This window comes from Aotus nancymaae, unplaced genomic scaffold (genome assembly GCF_030222135.1).
Source record: "Aotus nancymaae isolate 86718 unplaced genomic scaffold, 86718_ANA_hifiasm-v0.15.2.pri h1tg000030l, whole genome shotgun sequence".
Taxonomy (NCBI): domain Eukaryota; kingdom Metazoa; phylum Chordata; class Mammalia; order Primates; family Aotidae; genus Aotus; species Aotus nancymaae.
The window spans coordinates 37,622,968-37,642,895 of record NW_026988443.1 but is presented as its reverse complement, the minus strand read 5'-3'; the positions used below and the strand labels follow the sequence as shown (position 1 = coordinate 37,642,895).

Sequence of the window (19,928 nt, the reverse complement as noted above, 5' to 3'; positions counted from 1 at the left end):
GCGAGTTTCCCAGCCAACATCAACTTCAAAGCAGCAAATTCCAAGGATTAGTTTGTCTTAATAGAGTCAGGTAGAGGAATGGCAAAGATGAGTGGCAGGCGAGAAAGCCTGGAAACGAAGGCGGAGACGAGGGAAATTTAAAAAGCACTCACGAGGAAGCAGAGCAGAGTGAAGCACCCAGCAGAGGAGCTGACGATCCCTGCACTCATCCTTGTTCCCTGAGAGTTTAACACAATTGTTTTGATAGTCATAACAGTAAATGCAACCTCTTTATTAATAAGTTAACTTCAATTTACTTTCAGATAAAAGAGGAGTGCGTAAAACAACTCAAAATATTGCTATCCAAGTAGTTCACATTCTCAAAATATTTTTAGTTCAGTTACCTGTAATATTCATCTATAAGAAACGATTTTCTCCATGAACCTAAATACAGGGAACTCACTCTGCAACACAAAATGTGATTTATGTAATATGCTGCATAGTGAATTTTATATTATATATATGAACACATAATCATATATTACATTTAAATTTCTGAGACTTTCCTAAATATTTTTTTCTTATACCAAAGCCATCATTTTATCCATTTAATGGTACTTGATATATTGGATCAAATATATTCAATTTTATCATATGTAAAATATATCCAAAGAAAAATATTTATTATTCATCACAAAGTTAACACCATTTGTTCTGCATGTAAGATGGGGGTAAAGGTGTGTCCAAGACATCCTGCCTTTAACTCTTTTATCACCTTGTAGAGAGACCACTGGAGTTGGCCTTTTTTGACCATTCATTCATTCAGTCAAAAAATATTTGAGAGCCAGGTCCACCAGACACATCCTAGATGCTGAAGATAAAAGGGTGAATACGAAAAAGTGAGATTCTGCTATCTTGGGGTTTGCTGCACAGCAGGGGAGAAAGATACTGAACAATCAATTGAACAAACACTCATTTAACCACCAGTGTGATCAGTGCTCTGGAGAAGGACTAGGTGGATGGCTACACATGAGGAAGGACCTGACCCAGTCTGGGGAATCGAGCAAAGCAACCCCGAGGAGGCAATGTTCAAGCTCAGACCCGAGCGATGAGTAGGAGGCAGCTAGATGAAGAACGCCCCGGGCGGTCATGTACAGTGGCTCATGCCTGTCGTCTCAGCACTTTAGGAGACCAAGGTGGGTGGATCACCACCTGAGGTCAGGAGTTCAAGACCAGTCTGGCCAACATGGTGAAACCCCATCTCTACTAAAAAAATACACAAATTAGCTGGGTATAGGGGCACGTGCCTGTAGTTCCAGCTACTCAGGAGGCTGAGACAGGAAAATGGCTGGAACCAGGGAGCTGGAGGCTACAGGGAGCTGGAGGCTGCAGGGAGCTGAGATCGCACCACTGCACTCCAGCCTGGGCAATAGAATGAGACTCTGTCTCAAAAAAAAAAGGGAATGGTTCAGGCTGAGGGACAACTTGATGCTCAGTTACGCTCACCAGATAGCCCGTTTCGATTATATCAGTTGTTCTCCCCAAACAAAACAGTGAGTTATACTGGTGGGACACTTTTACTGGTACATCCCCACTTTCTGGGGCTTCTCAGTCAGTGCTTTCCTATTCAAAGGTTGGGTGGGTGCTACAGTGAGCCCTGACACTGGAGGAGTGGGGGCATGGGGCAGTTGCTAGCTGAGCTCCTAATGTTAACGCACATACACACGATATCCCCTCCTATGTAGCCCTAAAGAAGAGTGAATTAATGTCCTTTGCAGGGACATGGATGAAGCTGGAAGCCATCATTATCAGCAAACTAACATAGGAACAGAAAATCAAATGCTGCATATTCTCACTCATAAGTGGAAGATGAACAATGAGAACACATAGACACAGGGATGGGAACATCACACACCAGAGACTGTCAGGGGGTTGGGGGCAAAAGGAGGGAGAGCATTAGGACAAATACCTAATACATATGGGGCTTAAAACCTAGATGACAGGTTGACAGGTGCAGCAAACCACCATAGTACATGTATACCTATGGAACAAACCTGCACATTCTGCACATGTATCCCAGAACTTAAAGTTAAAAAAACCCAACTCTAAGAATACAGCTAACAGCAATGAAAATGTAAAGAATAAGATCAGTCTCAGTAGAAATGACCCTATAGAGATTGTGAACATGCTGACATCAATTGGGTCGAGCTCATGCTGAGCCTCCTAAAAACCCTGGGATGTCCCCAGGCTCAGGGCAGCCATTCCCAGGACAATGAAGGCTCAGAATACTGGGTGTAGGCAAAAGGGCACCAGAGTGAGGAGGCAGATATTTATTAAGGACTGTTCCCATCTTTTGATCCTAGAAAAATCATTTTCTGTCTTATCTATAAAGTGAGGTATTTGGACCAGGCTTCCTCCAGAGCCCCTCCAGCTTTAATATCCTCTGATCTCACTGAATCAGGAGAGGGAGAAGATAGAAATGTTGATAAATATAAATACAACCAAAAAAAGAATTCATGGCTTCAAGATGGATTCCTCTGAAATAGGCAGGGAAATAGGGAATACTTCAGAGACTCTGGTTCATTGGGAACTTCAAATGAGAACAGATGCAAATATTGTCTGTGTAGCAATTTACACCAACAGACCAAGATTCCTGGTCATTTTTCATGTGGCAGATCTTCCTTTATCTGAGAAAAAATACACAGCTGGGAATTCTTGGTACCTTAATCCTTGAATCATTCCATTCCCAGAAGGAAGAAACAAGGGTAAGAAACAAAAATCGTGAGATATTCTTCAGTCATTTTATATCATGCTCTAGACACATAGGTTCATATACAGGCACAGATCAGTCAGAAAGACACCGGGAAGAGATGCCTGACACGCTGGTGTTCCCTCGAGTCTGTCACCGGTGCAAAATGAATCCATCTCTCCAAGACACATCACATTACAAAGTGAACAGATCTATCCACGGGCCCCTTCAGAGGCTGTAGGTCCCATGTTAGGAAATCCTGGAACTCAATGTTGGCCACACCAACAGTCCGCCATACCACGTGTTGACGGAAGACACTGGACGACATGAAGAAGGTTTCTGAGCATTGGCAAGTGGGAAATCAATGAGCACAAGATGGTCATGTGTAGGTGTAGACAGGATTACTGTAGAGCTCCTTGAAGTATAGGCCACGGAGCTGGGCTTGTCAGCAGGGCCAGGGGGCTCGTTGAAATGTCAACTGTTAGTCACCGCCCCAGACCTATGGGATCCAAACCTCTGGTGGTACGGCCTGACGCTGTATCTTCATGGATGTATACGCACTTTGAAAATGGAGAGGCAGAACCCTGGGACGTCTACGGCGGCTATTTCCAGTGGGGGGACTCAGGGATAGTTTTATATTGTTATTTTTAAATGTATGTTTTTTCTAAAGTTTCTACAACAAACACATATTATTCTTATAATAAGAAAAAAAAGTTATTTTTAAAGGAAAAAAAAGAAACAAACTTATTCTACGGCGTGTTAGGAATGATTTCCAGATGCAAATAACAAAATAAAAGCACCACTTGTGAGGAATTTCAAGTTGTCAAATAAATGAAATAAAAATCCAGCAACAGAGAGCCTGTGAATTGTGTATACTAATGCCTAGCCAACATCAGCATTCAAAGAAGAAATTGCTAAGAGGAAATGTATTTAGAATGAATTTGAGGCTAGAAGGCCAACAGTGAACACAGCTGTTACACATTTCTGAGCTGTGGCAGAAAAAATAAATAAATAAAAGATTTCAAATCCACAGTGAGGAAGGACTAAAGTAAAATCCCCAGGCACAGATCAGTCGGGAAGACACCGGGAAGAGATGTCTGACACGCTGGTGTTCCCTCAGGCCTGTCACTGGTGCAAAATGAATCCATTTCCCCAAGAACAGTCCTCCATCTAACCTGTTCGCCCACCTCCATATAAAATATAGCACGCAAGTGAATCTGTCCCCTCTGGGAAGAATTCTCTTTTATTTCACAGAGGAGCAGTGCAGCAGCCTGAGCACAGGGTAAAGTACGGGGAGGTGGATGACGCAGTTGCTTCAGTTTCAGTCTACCTGCCCAGAGTCACCCCTCTTTCCAGAGTAACACCTCCACGGGCGTCTTTGCTCAGCATCCTATGGAGGCATAACGTCCCAGCTAAGAGGGAACCTTCCTCTTCCTCCTCACTCCTCACTGTTCACTCGCCTCCCAGGCTTGCCTGGTTTCCCCCACCGCGGTCCTTAACTGTCCTTCTGCCTCCCTCCTGCCCGGGAGCCCTTCGTCACCCACCTGGGTTTCTGTCACAGCCTCCCTCCTTGTCTCCCCTGCTCCTGGTTTTCTCAGCCTTCAGGCATTACCCGCTCAACAGGACTAATCCTCCCGAAATGCGAATCTGATCACGTGATTCCCCAGCGTGAAACCCTTAGTCATCTGTAGAAAAAGGTCCAAGTGCCCTACAGTAGCTTTTACAATGTTTCCTCTTCCAGCCTTCATTGATTTCTCCAAGTTGATTTGTGACAATTTCCCCCTTGTATCACAGCCATGGTGAATTATTCTCAGCTCTCTGGGCAGACCATCATGCTCTTGCCCCTAGATGCTGGATCACGCTGTTTGCGCTGCCCGGGGAACTCTTCCCACCTCAGCTTCACGTTGCCCGCTCTTGGGCATCATTCAGGAGTCCTCTTGGGAACTACTTCTTCTGCCTTCTCGACTTCCCCGAGAACGCACAGCACCCCTCACACTGCTTGTCTGCCTGTTCACTGGTCTGCCCCTCTCCTAGCATGGACATTCTTTGAGGGTGAATCCATAAGCAGAAGCCAGTGCAGTGCCTGGCACATAGCAGTTGCTCAGTGAATATTTCTGAATTAATGCAGCTCAGTTTTCAGCTTACGGAGAGTGTTTGCCTGCTCAAGAGGCATAATCTGAAGCTCTTTCTTCATCACTTGTTCCAAACCACCCGATGCAGCAGAAAACAGTAACATCTTTAATGCAACACTCACAGATGAGAACATGTAAACTTGCAATCAAGGGTTCTTCTGTCTCCTCCAGTACTGGCTGCAGAAGTGGGCCAAGCACAGATACCCAGGAGGCACTGTTCCCAGCCACCCAGACTCACATCACATCTTTCCCCTAGGAGCGTATTTGGGAACCAGAGCCAGCTCCAAACTGGAAAAGAAAATAAAAGGGATTCTTCATTCATTCCTTCTGTGCTTCAAAAAATAAAAAATAAAATAAAACCACTTTATTGGCCTGTTTCTTTCTCCATCCAGTTCTGCTTCAATCCTCTTCAAAACTTAGACTAGTAATTGGGCCGTGAAAAGGCCAGTCCATCCCCACTGCGTCCTGGGCCCCGCTCCTTCACAGCCCTTATTCACTGAGTCAGCTGTGGTCTCATCACTTAGAAAAACGGGCAGTGATCTCTCTTAATTACACCAAAGTTGGCCTCTTCTGCTTTCACTTTTGTTCGTCGTGGCTCTCTTTGAACAGGATTGTCAGCAGAGATACAAAAAAATGTGTTGTCTAAAGTGAGACAGTGGTTTTTCCTGCCAGACAAAGAAAGCTGTTTACCACTTGTCAACATGTGGTCTATTTGTTAAACTAAGACACGACCTCCAGCCTTGACTCAGCACGCAAACACGCACATCAAATAAATGTTGGCGAGGTCAACCTCATTTCTCCTCACTTTACAGAGAATTTGGTCACTCCGTTCCTCGTTTTCCAGGTGGAACTGGGACAATTGCTGCAGAATTTGCCAGCCTCAGGAGAATAACTCGGATTTTTTGTGTGTGTGCCAAGGAGAAGTGTGATGGAGCTGAAAGAGCAAGTGTGCAAGCTCTGCTTTTACATTGCACTTGCTGTGTGACCTTGGACAAGTGGCTTAATGCCTGTAACAGGCAGAGTTGTCAAAAAATGATCCTCACTGCTCAACTGGGCAGGAAACCAACTGCAACCCGGAGTGAACAGGTGGGTGTGGAAGCCACTTCTCCACAATGGAGGGCTTCACTCAAGCACAGCTCCCCTGGGATCCATGTGCCCCCCGACCCCTTCCAGTGCCACGATGCCTGAGTCCCAAGGCCAGTGCTGTGCTGAAGTCAACCCTACTCCTTCAAGAAAGTCCATTGGTAAACACTCAGAGATTTTGTAAGTTGCTAGCTTGAAATTGGCCACTGTGGGAGAACAGATACCAAAGTAGCTGCAAACACTCAACTCAAGGCTTTCAACCTCTCAGCGTCATTTACCAACACACCCCTGCCCAAAGCATCTGACTTTGAACCCTGGAATCTCAGACAACTCCTATTAATCTGGGTACCTGCATTCAGGCTGCTGGACATCCCTGGAATTTGATCATCAGTCCACTGATAAGATTGTACTGAAGCTGTCCAACCAAGGAGGAACAACTATGGGAGCAGAATTTCTCCTCCAGACTTGTCTGTGGGATGAGGGAGATAGTGAGCTACGCTTCTCATCTTTGACTCACTCCTGGATTGTGTTTCTCCTTCCTCCAATGAAGTCTATTTCTTTTTTAAAAACTTTTTTCTAGCCAGGCACGGTGGCTCACGCCTGTAATCCCAGCACTTTGGGAGCCCAAGGCGGGCAGATCACGATGTCAGGAGATGGAGATCATCCTGGCTAATACTAAAAATACAAAAGATTAGCTGGGTGTGGTGGCATGCACCTGTACTCCCAGCTACTTGGGGGGTTGAGGCAGGAGAATCACTTGAATCTGGGAGGCGGAGGTTGCAGTGAGCTGAGATGGCACCACTGCACTCCAGCCTGGGCAACAGAGCAGACTCCATCTGAAAAAAAGGTTTTTTTTTTATAGATTATTGGGGTACAGGTGGTGTTTGGTTACATGAATAAGTTATTTAGTGGTGATTTGTGAGATTTTCGTGCACGCATCACCTGAGCAGTATACACTGCACCCTATTTGCAGTCTTTTATCCCTCGCCCCACTCCCATAGCTTCCCCAAGTCCCCAAAGTCCGTGGTATCATTCTTACGCTTTTGCGTCCTCATAGCTTAGCTCCCTCATGTCGGTGGGGACACACGATGTTTAGTTTTCCATTCCTGAGTTACTTCACTTGGAATAATAGTCTCCAGTCTCATCCAGGTCGCTGCAAATGCCATTAGTTCATTCTTTTTTACGGCTGAGTAGTATTCCATCATATTTATATACCATAGTTTGTTTATTCACTTGTGGATTGATGGGCATTTCAGTTGGTTCCACAATTTCACAATTGTTAATTGTGCTGTTATTAAGATGCGTGTGCAAGTATCGTTTTCATATAATGACTTCTTTTCCTCTGGGTAGATATCCAGTAGTGGGATTGCTGGATCAACTGGTAGTTTTAGTTTTAGTTCTTTCAGGAATCTTCACACTGTTTTCTACAGTGGCTTAACTCATGGTATGTGCTATTTTGAAACCCATCCAGAGCCCTGGTACCACTGCAGTGGGTGACACAGAAAGAACTCAGCTTGCATAGCAACTCAATTTGTACCACAAAGAAACCGTCTTGTATGATGTTTCTGCACCTTGGCCATGCTCAGTTCAGAGCCTCCACTGTACAGTGGGGACATAATACTGATTTCTGAGGGTACACAGGAGAGTCAAATGACCATTTGTGTGAGTGTGCTATGCAAACAGCAAAGATCCATGGAAATTTTAAGCATTCACAGATGTTGTGGTGGATAGAGCACTGGTTTGACAATGCAGAGTCTTGGATTTGGGTCTCAGTATTGCCATTCTTTAAGAGGGTTACCCTGGGCAAGCTACTTAATCTCTCTTAATCTCCACTTTCTCATCAGAGAAAATAGTGTACTGCCTACTTCATAGGACTGCTGTAAAAACTAAGCAGGACAATAGGGATAGCCATGTTTGGCTTACAGACATTCATTAGGAATTGAAGATTCTAGTCCAAGCTGAAAATTATTCAACAACCCTAAGTCTAGATGCTAATTCAAGCTAAAAATGCCAGATCCTTGAATGTTCACAAATAATTAAATATAAATTCAGTCTGAGGCCAAATGTTTGTAATAACAATAAAGTTCTAGGAATCTTCAAAATGGACAACTGAAAGGGTGATAAACTTGGGGTTAAAATATTGCTTCCTCCTTGGGCTCAGATGCCTTCACTTGTGGGATGTAGATCGTGGAGGGAAGTTTTGCATATATATGTATTTGGCAAAAAGCCAAAACAACCCGATTATGTCTTATCATTAATTAAAATTTGCAGGAGGGCAACACTTGCGAATGGTGAATATAGCTTTTATTAGGCTTAGCAAAAATAAGTTGGAATTGACTGTGTTAGGTTGTGAATAAAGATAAAAGTTATGAGTGTTTTCATTTAATTGGAATTAAAACAGCATCACATATACAGGCAAATTCAGAAATACAGTAACTCTCTCTCTCTCTCTCTCTCTCTCTCTCTCTTCCCCCACTTTATTTCCACACAAAATCCATCAACATAAAATTTATCAAAATCTACTGGGGCTGGGTGGGGTGGCTCACGCCTGTCATCCCAGCACTTTGGGAGGCAGAGGTGGGTGGATCGCCTGAGGTCAGGAGTTCAGGACCAGCCTGGCCAACATGGTAAAACCCCATCTGTACTAAAAATACAAAAATTAATGAAGTGTGGTGGTGGGCGGCTTTAGTGCCAGCTAGTCAGGAGGCTGAGGTAGAAGAATTGCTTGAACCTGGGAGACAGAGGTTGCAGTGAGCCAAGATCATGCCCCTGCACTCTAGCCTGGGCAACAAGAGCAAAACTCTGTCTCAAAAAAAAAAAAAAAAAAAAAAAACCTACTAAGGATGCTTATATGACCTGACATAATATTTGACTGCCAAGCAATTTATCTGGTGGCCTCATTATCATTTTAGAAAATTAAAATTTGCTGGAAATTTCCAGACTGATCATATAATGGTCAATTAATTTCATTCTAACAACAAACCAGGCTATGATCACTTTAATTAATCAGTAAGCAGTAACTGTCTATCTGATCAGCCATAGCTATAGCTAGAATTCTATTCAAAGAACATTTGAGTCCCTCCTACGTGGTAGGCCCTGTACTGAGCCACTGCACCTGGTGAATTACAGTTAATGGGAAGGTAGGGAAGGACACTGTTTCTCAAAATGTGTTAAGTGCCATCAAAGAGGTATAAACAATGTGTAAAAGAGATCAAATAAAATTCCACGGGCTGGGCTCAGTGGCTCACACCTGTAACCCCAGCATTTTGGGAGGCTGGGGCAGATGGATCACTTGAGATCAGGAGTTTGAGACCAGCCTGACCAACCTGGTAAATCCCCAGCTCTACTAAAAATACAAAAGTAAGCAGGGCATGGTGGTGCACACCTGTAATCCCAGTTATTTAGGAAGCTGAGACATAAGAATTATTTGAACCCAGGAGGCAGGGGTTGTAGTGAACAGAGATCGTGCCACTGCATTCCAGTCTCGGTGACAGAGCGAGACTCTGTCTCAAAAAAATAATTCCATGGAGGAGACTGTATGAGAAATAGGCCTTATTTAGATTAGCACCATCTAATAAAAATATAATGTGAGCCATATAAATAATTTAATATTTTTCTGGCAACCACATTGAAAAAAGTAAAAAGATACACAAGGGATTTATTTCTAAATGAAATCAATAAAAAGATTATTAAGGACACATTTTCCATTCTTTTTGTGTTCATGTAATTAGTTTATGAAATCCAGTGTGTATTTTACACTTATAAAACATCTCAATGGGGGCATTGCCTTTTCAGTAAAAAATATTTTATCTGAGCTATTTGGGAGGCTGAGGTAGGAGAACTGCTTGAACAGGGACCCTGGAGGCGGAAGTTGCAGTGAGCTGTTATCTGATCAGCCATAGCTATCTGTTATCTGATCAGCCACTGCACTCCAGCCTGGGCTACAGAGCAAGACTCCATCTCAAAAAAAAAAAAAAATTATCTGTATATAGATTAAAATGTATAATAAACAGGTAGATTCACCTACGAAGTTATCCCAATAATGAAATGAAGTGTTACTTTTTAAGCTTAAATTAAAATTAGTTAAAATTTTAAAATTGCATTGGCCACATGTGGTTAATGGGTACCATATTGGGCTGTGTAGAGACAGAATTTTCTGCAATAATATCAGTGTCCCATTGGATGGTACAGCCTTAGAGTGTGAACGTGGGCAGCTCCTAAGGAATAAGGATAATGGGGGTGTATCCCAGGAAGAAGCGAGAGTTCAAGGACTTGGAAATAGGAAAGGCTTATGTGTACCTGTGGTTGCTGAATGTAGAAATGAACTGTGATGTTCATCTCAAGAAGAATTTTTTAGCACTAAGCCTTTGGACATCTTAGATACTCCGTATTCCAATGTTTCTCCCGTACTCTAGCCCATGGTAAGTTTTAGTTATTGAATAAAACTGCTAGTTGTCTTAAAAGGGGGAAATTAAGCAGATGTAAATTTCTGTGAAGAGTATATATAGTTAGATGTGGATAAAGGGTACAAAGCAATAGATTTAAAAAGAGGTGGAGGGCTGACAGCAATTACTGGATTACCCTGGATGGCCCAGTAATTGCCTAATTATAAACTAAAACAGGCAACAGCAAGTAACACTGAATCTGCATTTCAGTAGGCGGGTGATGGAGAGGTGCCAGGGATTAAGTACCTGCTTTCTGGTCCAGCCTCTAAGGATATAGCCTGGCCTCTAAGGGTCCTCTACGTGAGGCAAATGACTATTAAATGGAATAGAACAAATTAAATATCAAGACTATCAGACTCCTTGACACCTATTTGCATAGGTAGGCATAAATCTCAGGTGCAGAGTGTCTGGATGCTGGGAGACCTCTAAGAATCAGATGCACAGAATGCTGAGGAACATGGCAGAGCTGATGTAAATTACCCTCAGGTCTGACTTACATTCATGACACAATCAAAGCAGAGTCCTGGTTGACTGGTTCTCATGATTTAGTCTAATAATCAATGTTGATTCCCTTTACAAAGAGTACTTCTTCCAGTTACATATTTCTTCTATCCTGGGTTAAAGATGTCCTTCTAAATGCCCATTCTACCAATTTATAGAGTCTTTAAAAAAGGATTTTCCGTAAAAAGTATTTTCATTGGTTTTGATGAAAAGGGTTTGTGATGAAAGCAGAATCTCTAAAAAGCATTTCATAAATGACTTGTCTTTCAAACTTAATATAAAACAGAATAAAATACATCTCTCAAAGACCTCCTTCCTGGCTCACAGATTTAAAGTCCCCTGCTCTCAATCAATCGGGCTCAGGAACTCAAAAATCTTTAAAGATGTAATCAATTATTTATCAGCAAAAGTTGGTAAAACTGACAAATTATTTATGGCCCAAATTTTGAAATAGTCATACTTTGAAGGGGGAGGGGGGAAATGCCACATGGGGATCTGCACATTCTACAGAGCACACACTCTCAGCTCCTCCCCGCTGTCCAGAGTCCAAAAATGGAAAGAAAATCATAGGTATGAGGAAGTATGTTCACGATCAGGTGTTTTACCCTTTCTTCCAAAACAATGAGAGATATTCTAGGGCTGACAGTAGCCTAGAAAAGAGTCAGAAATTAGGAGGCAAGCTCATTTTCCCAGGGCTGGCAGTGATCCATCGGGTTGTCTCCTCTGTGTGTGTGTGTGTGTGTGTGTGTGTGTGTGCGTGCGCGCGCGCGCGCACACGCGCACGCAAGGGGGGATATACATCCTTGTATACTCCTCACCTGCTATCCAAGTGAGCAGCAGTGATGTGGAATCTCAGGATGGTAGTGGTAATATGATTCCCTCTTATGATGGAAAAGCAGCCCCCAAATGCTAGTAGTTTAGCTACTTATCAACTAATTAATTACTTGGCAGATAGATAAATTATGTATCAGTCAAGACTTTTTCTCATTCCTGGAGCTGCCTGCATAACCCTGCTGTGGGTATTCAGTTCTATACAACAGGATACCCAACTGTGAAAAACTCTCCACCGAGGGCTAACTCACCACAGCACCTTGCTTCTGATGTCTTTATTCTCTAGGATACGAGTCTCCTTTCTTTAAAGGAATTCAGGTTGTAATAAAATATGACGAAAAAAAATCAAGAATCAGGTACTTACTTGGTCTCCATTCACCCTCTTGAAATGTAAGACAAATGATTAAAAAAGTGGTTTTGCGCTAGCATGCTAACTCCTGTGTCTTTTATGATAATTTTATATTTAGTTAACTTAATATTTCCCAATATTTTATTGCAAAATTTCCAAATACAGAGAAAAGTGGAAAGAATTGTACAGCAAGCACCCACATGTTCACCAACTATATTCTACCACTAACATTTTAATATACTTCCTTTATCACATATCAGATCTCTATCCATTGATCCAATCCTCTGGCCATCTTATTTTTTGGTACATTTCCAAGAATTGTACTTACTTTAAATGCTGTTTTAAAAAGAGAAATTGTCAGCGAAGATATTTCATCCCACAGAAGAGTATTCTCAGATTGGGCTTAGTACTTCCTGAGGATACAGGTTAAGAGCATAGACTATGAAATCTCAAAAAGCTGAAACAAAGCTTGACTCTGCTATTAACTAGCTGTGTGGATTTGGACAGGTTACGTCACCCCGGAGTCTCATTACCTTCACTGGCATGCTGGAAAATTATCCTCATGTGGTTGTTATCATAACAATTCGACATAATATATGAAAAGTGCTTAGGCACAGTGCTGGACAAATAATGACTATGTGCCGACATTGTCATCTCTTTCGTAATCTCATGAGATCGACGACTCTGTCTGTTTTCTCCTCCATCACATTCCCAGCCCCTAGAACAGTTCCTTATAAATAACAGGTGCTGAATATATGCCTGTTGATATGAATTGGGTTCAATTCCAGAGATTTTCCCTCCTGAGATGCAGGAACTACTTCTTATTAATGGAGAGAAAGAGGCAAGTACAGTGGATTTCAAAAGCCCAGGACATGAGAAAGCTACTTCAGGAAATGAGGTTAAAGCAGGAGATGAGACAAAGTCATACAAAAAAATACGTGTATTAGTTTTGTTGATGAAGCTGAAGCTATCAGTGTCCTGTCCACGCCCCCTACATGTCACATTTTCAGTGCAGACCAGCAGACTGGTGGCTGCTGTACAGCATCCCTTTTGTCTAAGGCTCTCCTCCCAACCTCAGCAGGCTGTCGAATCAGTGCACAGAGTGTAGGGCAGACCTGATATGCTAGAGAATTCACACCCCTAAAAACAGCCCTCAACCAATGACTGCTGGGAGTAGAAATACTCCAGTAGGTGTCAAAGTATCCCACCGCTATCCCTTGTGGGTAGTGTAATGCTGACAGTGTGTTCCGCACCATGTTTAAGTTAGCCCAGGAGATTACAATCCAGTCACCCACGGGGGTAGCTGACTTCATAAACAAGCTTCTCTCCCAGCTGCCTTCCCTTCTCTGTGTCTCTCCCTTACTTTATTATATTTCCTCCACCTCTTAAATGAACTCTTCATTTGAATTCTTGTCTCGGGGTCTACTTCTAGGGGAAGCCAAAGTAAGACAAATGTCTTTCTGCTTTTAGAGCTGCAGAATCTCTTCTTCAAATGGCATTCTATATTGAAGTCTAATGTGTATATTTATAAAATTAGAGGTGCCCTGACTTAGAGATTTTTTTGGGGAGCACGGTGGTGTTTGGAGAGCAGAGTCGTGCCTCTGTGGTCTTCTTTCCTTTCTCCCCCTCTCCCCAGCACTCACTGAACACACCTACATCTTCTTCCTCAGCTCTGCAGAGCACAGCTTGTCAGCTACGGTGGCGTTGATGAGGATTGGACAGGAGATATAAAAAGATAAACAAACAGAAATAAGCAGGAATAAAAAGGAAAATGTGTACTGCCAAAGGCATAAAAGGCATGGACAAATAAATAGTTTTTGCAGAGCAGTGCAACAATTCTACAAAAAAATCCAATCTAGAGGTTTTGAAGGCTGTTGTACATTGTCTAGTTAGTAGCCTACCACACTTAGAAAAACAGTTGCTTTGTAGAGAATCTAGGTTGAAAACCAGTGTGGGTAATACATAAGGGGCTAAGAAGAGGTGAATCCTCAGCTTGGAAATAAAATTGCCTTTTGAGGCTGTAATAAGTAAGAAAACAATGCAGAAGAATGTTCCCAATTAGCTGCATGCTTATTGACCTACTGACTAGCTCAAGGAAAGAGGCTTGTGAAAACCCACCCAAATATACCCAGGAGGATACTGTGTATAATTGAAGAAAACTATAGGATGGCTACATAATTTATTGTCTAAATCTGGATACGACAGGTTTGGACAACAGGTGTAAACTGGGATTTTCCAGGCAACTAAGATGTGATTGTCCTTATTATAACCCAATTAATAGAACTGCAACTCTAATACTGAAAGTATTGTGTACTAGTGGTGGGAGGAAAACACATTTCAGGTCAGCCCTCTGTAAACCTCAGGGTGCATCAGAATCACCTAGAAGCTGTGTGAAAACGCAGATACCTGGCTTTAACCCCAGAGTTTCTGGCTCAGTGGTTTTTGGGTGGGACATGAAAATATGCATTTCTAGCAAGCTCCCAGGGGATGCTAATATAGCTGGTCCACACCCACGTTTGGAGGACTGTTTAAGACCAGCTGCCCTCCAACCCTGGCTGCACACAGGAGTCACTGGGGACATTTTAACACATACTGACGCATGGTCCTCACTCGCTTCCCAGTGGAATCCATCTCTGAGGGTGGAGCCCTGACATCTGCATTTTAAGTGTCTCTGATGATTCTGATGCATGGTGAGAGGTGAGAAGCCCAGGATTACCTAAGGGAAAACTAAAACACAAGAATCCATCTTGAGTCTCAGAAACTGGGCAGAGTTTTGAAGAAGTGGGGACTCAGGTCCCTTGGCATCTGGCATCTTGGGCTCCCAGGAAACATGCCTAGAAAAGGTACATCACAGTGGCTAGGGCTGCCCAAGGGGACAGGGCAATCCCTTTAGAGCAGCTCTGCTTCCCTTTGTATCATATCCTGGATGCTTGAGAAGACTTTTGCTTAGAGAAAGGCATCTTTGGTACAGTGGTAGTTTAAAATGATAAATACAGTGATTACTAGGATATTGGATTACCAATTCTTTCAATTTGCAACAAAGATGGATTTTTTTGTTTGTTTCTTTGTTTGTTTGACAGGGAGTCTCGCTCTGTCACCCAGGCTGGAGTACAGTGGCATGATCTTGGCTCACTGCAAACTCCACCTCCCAGGTTCAAGCGATTCTTCGGCCTCAGCCTCCCAAGTAACTGGGATTACAAGCACACCACCATGCCAACTAATTTCCGCGTTTTTAGTTGACATGGTGTTTCCCTATGTTGGCCAGGCTCGTTTCAAACTCCTGACCTTGGGTTATCCACCTGCCTTGGCCTCCCAAAGCGCTAGGCTTACAGGCGTGAACCACCACACCCGGCCAAGATCGATCTTTAATAGTCCAAGTCACATTTGTCCAGATCACCACCAAACTCCCCTCTCAGTGGGTCTTTTTGCTTCCACTGCCGTCTATCACTCTACTACCATTAATTATTCTCTACAAGGCAGCCAGGAGAACCTTTCAAAACATGCACTCTCCTGGAGAAATCTTCTAGTGGCCCCCTGCTGCATACACGCTGAAATCCCAACTCCTCATCCAAGGACAGGCTGGCCTCTCTGAGTTCTTCCTTACCCCTCCCACCCTTGTCACCCTCTTGCAGCCACCCAGGCATGTTGCAACTCTACTACACACTATTCTTTCCCATCTTTAGGCCTTTGCATGTAAACTCACCTCTGCCAAAGATGGTGTTCACCCAGATATTCCAATGGCTATTCCTTTCTCATCCTTCCAGTCTCCCCTCAAATGTCAGTACCCCCAACCAGCCATCACAGTCATCTGTGTAAAGATTCCCTCTTCCTTCTACTCCTTCATTCTGCCATTTGCTCCTTTTTTTGCATCACCCTGTTTCTGATCTTCACAGCATTTGTCATGCTCTGCAATTTTCCTGTTTTTGTCTTCCTACTAGGATGTTAGCTTCTTCACACCCAGTTCCAAGCTCGTAGTCCAGCATATAATATGTACTGCATATTTGATGAATTAGCAGTTCAATAGCAACCACCATTAAGATCATTCATTTAACTAACCAGCATTGTTCAAATTCAACATTCACCAAAAAGTACAAACCACCCAAAAATTTGATTCTCCCTGTTGACTCTCTTAACATGGGAAGAATGTGTTGATGAGCCAATATCAGTATGTTGGCCCACTTAACAATGACTGTTTCTTCCTGGAAAAGCTATTGTTCTGATTCATGGACAGTGTTTCTCACATCTGGCTCTGGATCTGGTTAGGATGATTTCATTCCCTTGATCTGGTTTAGTTTTTGGAAAATTGACCCAGTGGTATTCTTGGACCTAAATATTTGAGAAATAGGATCTCGAGGAAGGCCACATATCAACATACTGCCATCCTAGAGGGCCCTATCTGGTGAGCACTTGAATATAATCTATAAAAGCAATGAGTCTTATTTCTTAACCAATGACTTCTTCCTGCAAAACTTCAACATCATCTACCATGTTCATCTCCATGATATTCAAAGCTGTTATTGATTTCTTCTTTTGTGTGTGAATGATCTTCCAAAATTCTTTACATGACAAAAGCATCTGATCTCTTATCATAGAGGAATGAAGACTAACTCCAGTTGGTCACCAAGATACTCACGGTCAGTCTGCTTCCTGTGTGGGCAACTTTTCATAAAAACATTTTTTTGTCATTTGTTGTTTGTCTGACTTACCTTGCCAACATCTCTTGGGAAAGGCTGTCTCTGATTCTCTGGAATTAAAATGGGAGATACCACAATGGACCTCTTTTGTCTTGGGACAGGAGAAGTTCTTGCGAATTTAAATATATCCTAAAAGAGAAAACAAAAGGATTGATTAAAATCTCCCGTTGAAATGATTTATCAGTCTGCTCTGAGATAGAGTTCCTTTGGTGGGAAAGCATACAGCTGTTTGGAAAGTATTCACCGTAGTCCATCAAACCCTATTAGCATTACCAAGTACATTATTAGAATAACACTAAATGTGACATTGTGATTCACTATAACTATCATTATGCTATTTGAACCCAACTTCTGAATCATTCTATTCACAATGACAGTCTTGAGTTATGCAGCCTTCATTGCTTGCATATTACCATTCTTAATCTGCCAAGCTAGTGGATTACCCACCTGGTCAGGAACCTGGGTTAGATGTAAAACTTCACTGGAATTATAGCCAATAAAGAATTGGTTTTATAGTCAACCCTAAGCAAAAAGAACAAAGCTAGAGGCATCACATTGCCTGACTTCAATCCAGAGAATCCAGAAATAAAACCATGTACCTACAACCAGCTGATCTTCAACAAAGTCCACAAAAATACATGATAGGGAAATGACACTCTATCCAATAAGTGGTGTTGGGCTAAACACCGATATGGAAAATTGAATAATCATACGCCTAAGAGTGAAATTGGACCCATAGCTTTTACCATATACAAAACTTAACTAAAGATGGATTAAAGACCTAAACACAAGACCTGAAACTATAAAAATCCTAGAAGAAATCCTAGGAAAAACTCTTCTGGACATTGGCCTCGACAAAGAATTTATCACCCAGTCCTCAAAAGCAAACATGACAGAACCGAAAACAGACAATTTGGACTTAATTAAACTAAAAAGCTTCTGCACAGCAAAAGAAGCAATCAACAGAGTAAACAGATAACCTAGAGAATGGGGAAAAAAATCTTTGCAAAGTATGCATCCAACAAAGGCCTATTATCCAGAATTTACAAAGAATTCAAACAACAAAAATAACCCCATTTAAAAGTGGGCAAACAACATAAACAGACATTCTTCCAAAGGACACATATAAGTGGCCAAGAAACATATGAAAAATGTTCAATATCACTAATCACCAGAGAAATGCAAATTTAAACCACAATGAGATATCATTTTATACCAGTCAGAATGGCTATGATTAAAAAGTCTAAAAATCAACAAATATTGGTGGTTCTGCAGAGAAAAGAGAATGTTTATAGACTGTTGGTGGGATTGTAAATTAGAACAACTTCTATGAAAAACAGTATGAAGATTTCTCAAAGAACGAAAAATAGAACTACCATTCAACCCAGCATCCCACTACTGGGTATATACCCAAAGGAAAAGGAATCATTATATCAAAACAATACCTGCACTGTGTGCTTATCATAGCACTATTCACAATAGCAAAGACATGGAATCAACCTAAGTGTTCATCAGCAGAAGACAGGATAAAGAAAATGTGGGAGATAGAAATATACACACACACACACCACACACACAGGGGTATACATACACATACACATATACACACATATACGCCACAGAATACCACTCAAACATAAAAAAGAATAAAATCATGACTTTTGCAGTAACATGGATGAATCCGGAAGACATTACCCAAAGTGAGAAACTCAAACAGAAAAATGCCGCATATTTTCACTTTTGAATGGGAGCTCAACAATGGGTACATGTGAACATCCAGAGTGGAATAAGAGACACTGGGGACTTCAGAGGGTGGGAGGGTGGGAGGAGGTAAGGGCTGAAAAATCACCTATTGGGTACAATGTCCCTCTTCAGGTGATGGGTTCACTGAACGGCCAAACTTCCACACTACAAAATGTGTGCATGCAAGAAACCTGCACCTGTACCCCTTGAATATTGGTTTCTTTAGATACTCTTCTGACAACAGGTAATTTTTCTCTAGGGTAATGGATAGGCTTTTTTTTTAAACTTGTACTTTGTAAGAGTTTTCAAAAAAAATTAAAAAATGAAAAATGAAAAGCAACTCTTTTCATGGCCCACTGCAAGGTCCCTACATTCACAAATGAATAGGGATAAAGGGATGATCACAAAGTCCCAAACTATGTCAGGCATTATGGAGACTTTCATTCAGTGTTTTGTCAAGGGACATGTGTTACGATTGCAATTAATGGGGCAACTGTTGGAATGCACTCTCCCAGTTGCACGTCCCAAGTTCAATCATTGGAGTGACACTGTCAGGGTTTTTGCTCTATGTGTAACTCACCTTTTTAATTAAATAAGTGTGTTCAAAATGAAAACTTTCCATCATTTTAAATAAAACATCAGTATCACTTTACATAGAAGGAAGGAAGACATAAAAATAAACATGCTGGAAACCTAATGACACTATTAGATTTTTGCTAGAACTTGTTATCTATAGAAAGCTCCTAATTTTACAGGTTAAAAGGGGCTAGAGCGATGTTAAAGGGGTGTTAGCACCAAGCTAAGACTTCCTCCATTATCCAATCAGAGGACTGAAAGAAAATTGAAAAAGAGTATCATTTTCAATGTGCAAAACTGATCTTATTTAATGTCACATGCTAATTAAAATTGTCTTCTGCATCATGAGAAGTAAACATCTCAAACTTGACAACAGGTTTCTATCAAAATCATGTAATAAATGATAGTTTCATTCCGTCTTTGGCCCCAAGGCCCCATAAAAGTGTGTGTGTGTGTGTGTGTGTGTGTGTGTGTGTGTGATAGTTTTAAAGGGATATTCATGTAATCAAATTCAAACAGGAAACAAGATAAGCTAAGGCTCTGAAAGCATCTATAAACAGCCATTCTCTTGGTTTTGGTGGGAGTATAAATTCATAGCACCCTTGTGAAAAGCAATCAGGCAATGTTTATTTATTGAGAGCTTTATGAATGTATATATCCCTTCACTCTGTAATTTTACTCCTAGGAACGCATCCAAATGCTAAATTCAAAAGAAGAATAAAACTGTATGCAGGAAGACATTTAGTGAGACATGATTTACGAGGGGCAAAAATGAAAACCATCCTAAATGTTCCATAGCAGGGACAAGGTTACATTTGGGTTTGTTAGTAGGAGATACTCTTAGGC

At 41.8% G+C, this 19,928-nt stretch overlaps 1 protein-coding gene across 2 annotated transcripts in view; it reads right to left on the bottom strand.

The window, feature by feature from the left end:
* The window catches only part of CDH13 (cadherin 13), a 1,193,479-nt gene that overhangs the window by 664,217 nt on the left and 509,334 nt on the right, over positions 1-19,928 (bottom strand). For both annotated transcript variants that reach the window (XM_012466156.2, XM_012466155.2), the window contains exon 4: positions 16,776-16,892. In XM_012466156.2, coding sequence (XP_012321579.1) covers positions 16,776-16,892 — 117 coding nt within the window. The remainder of the gene's footprint in view (positions 1-16,775; positions 16,893-19,928) is intronic.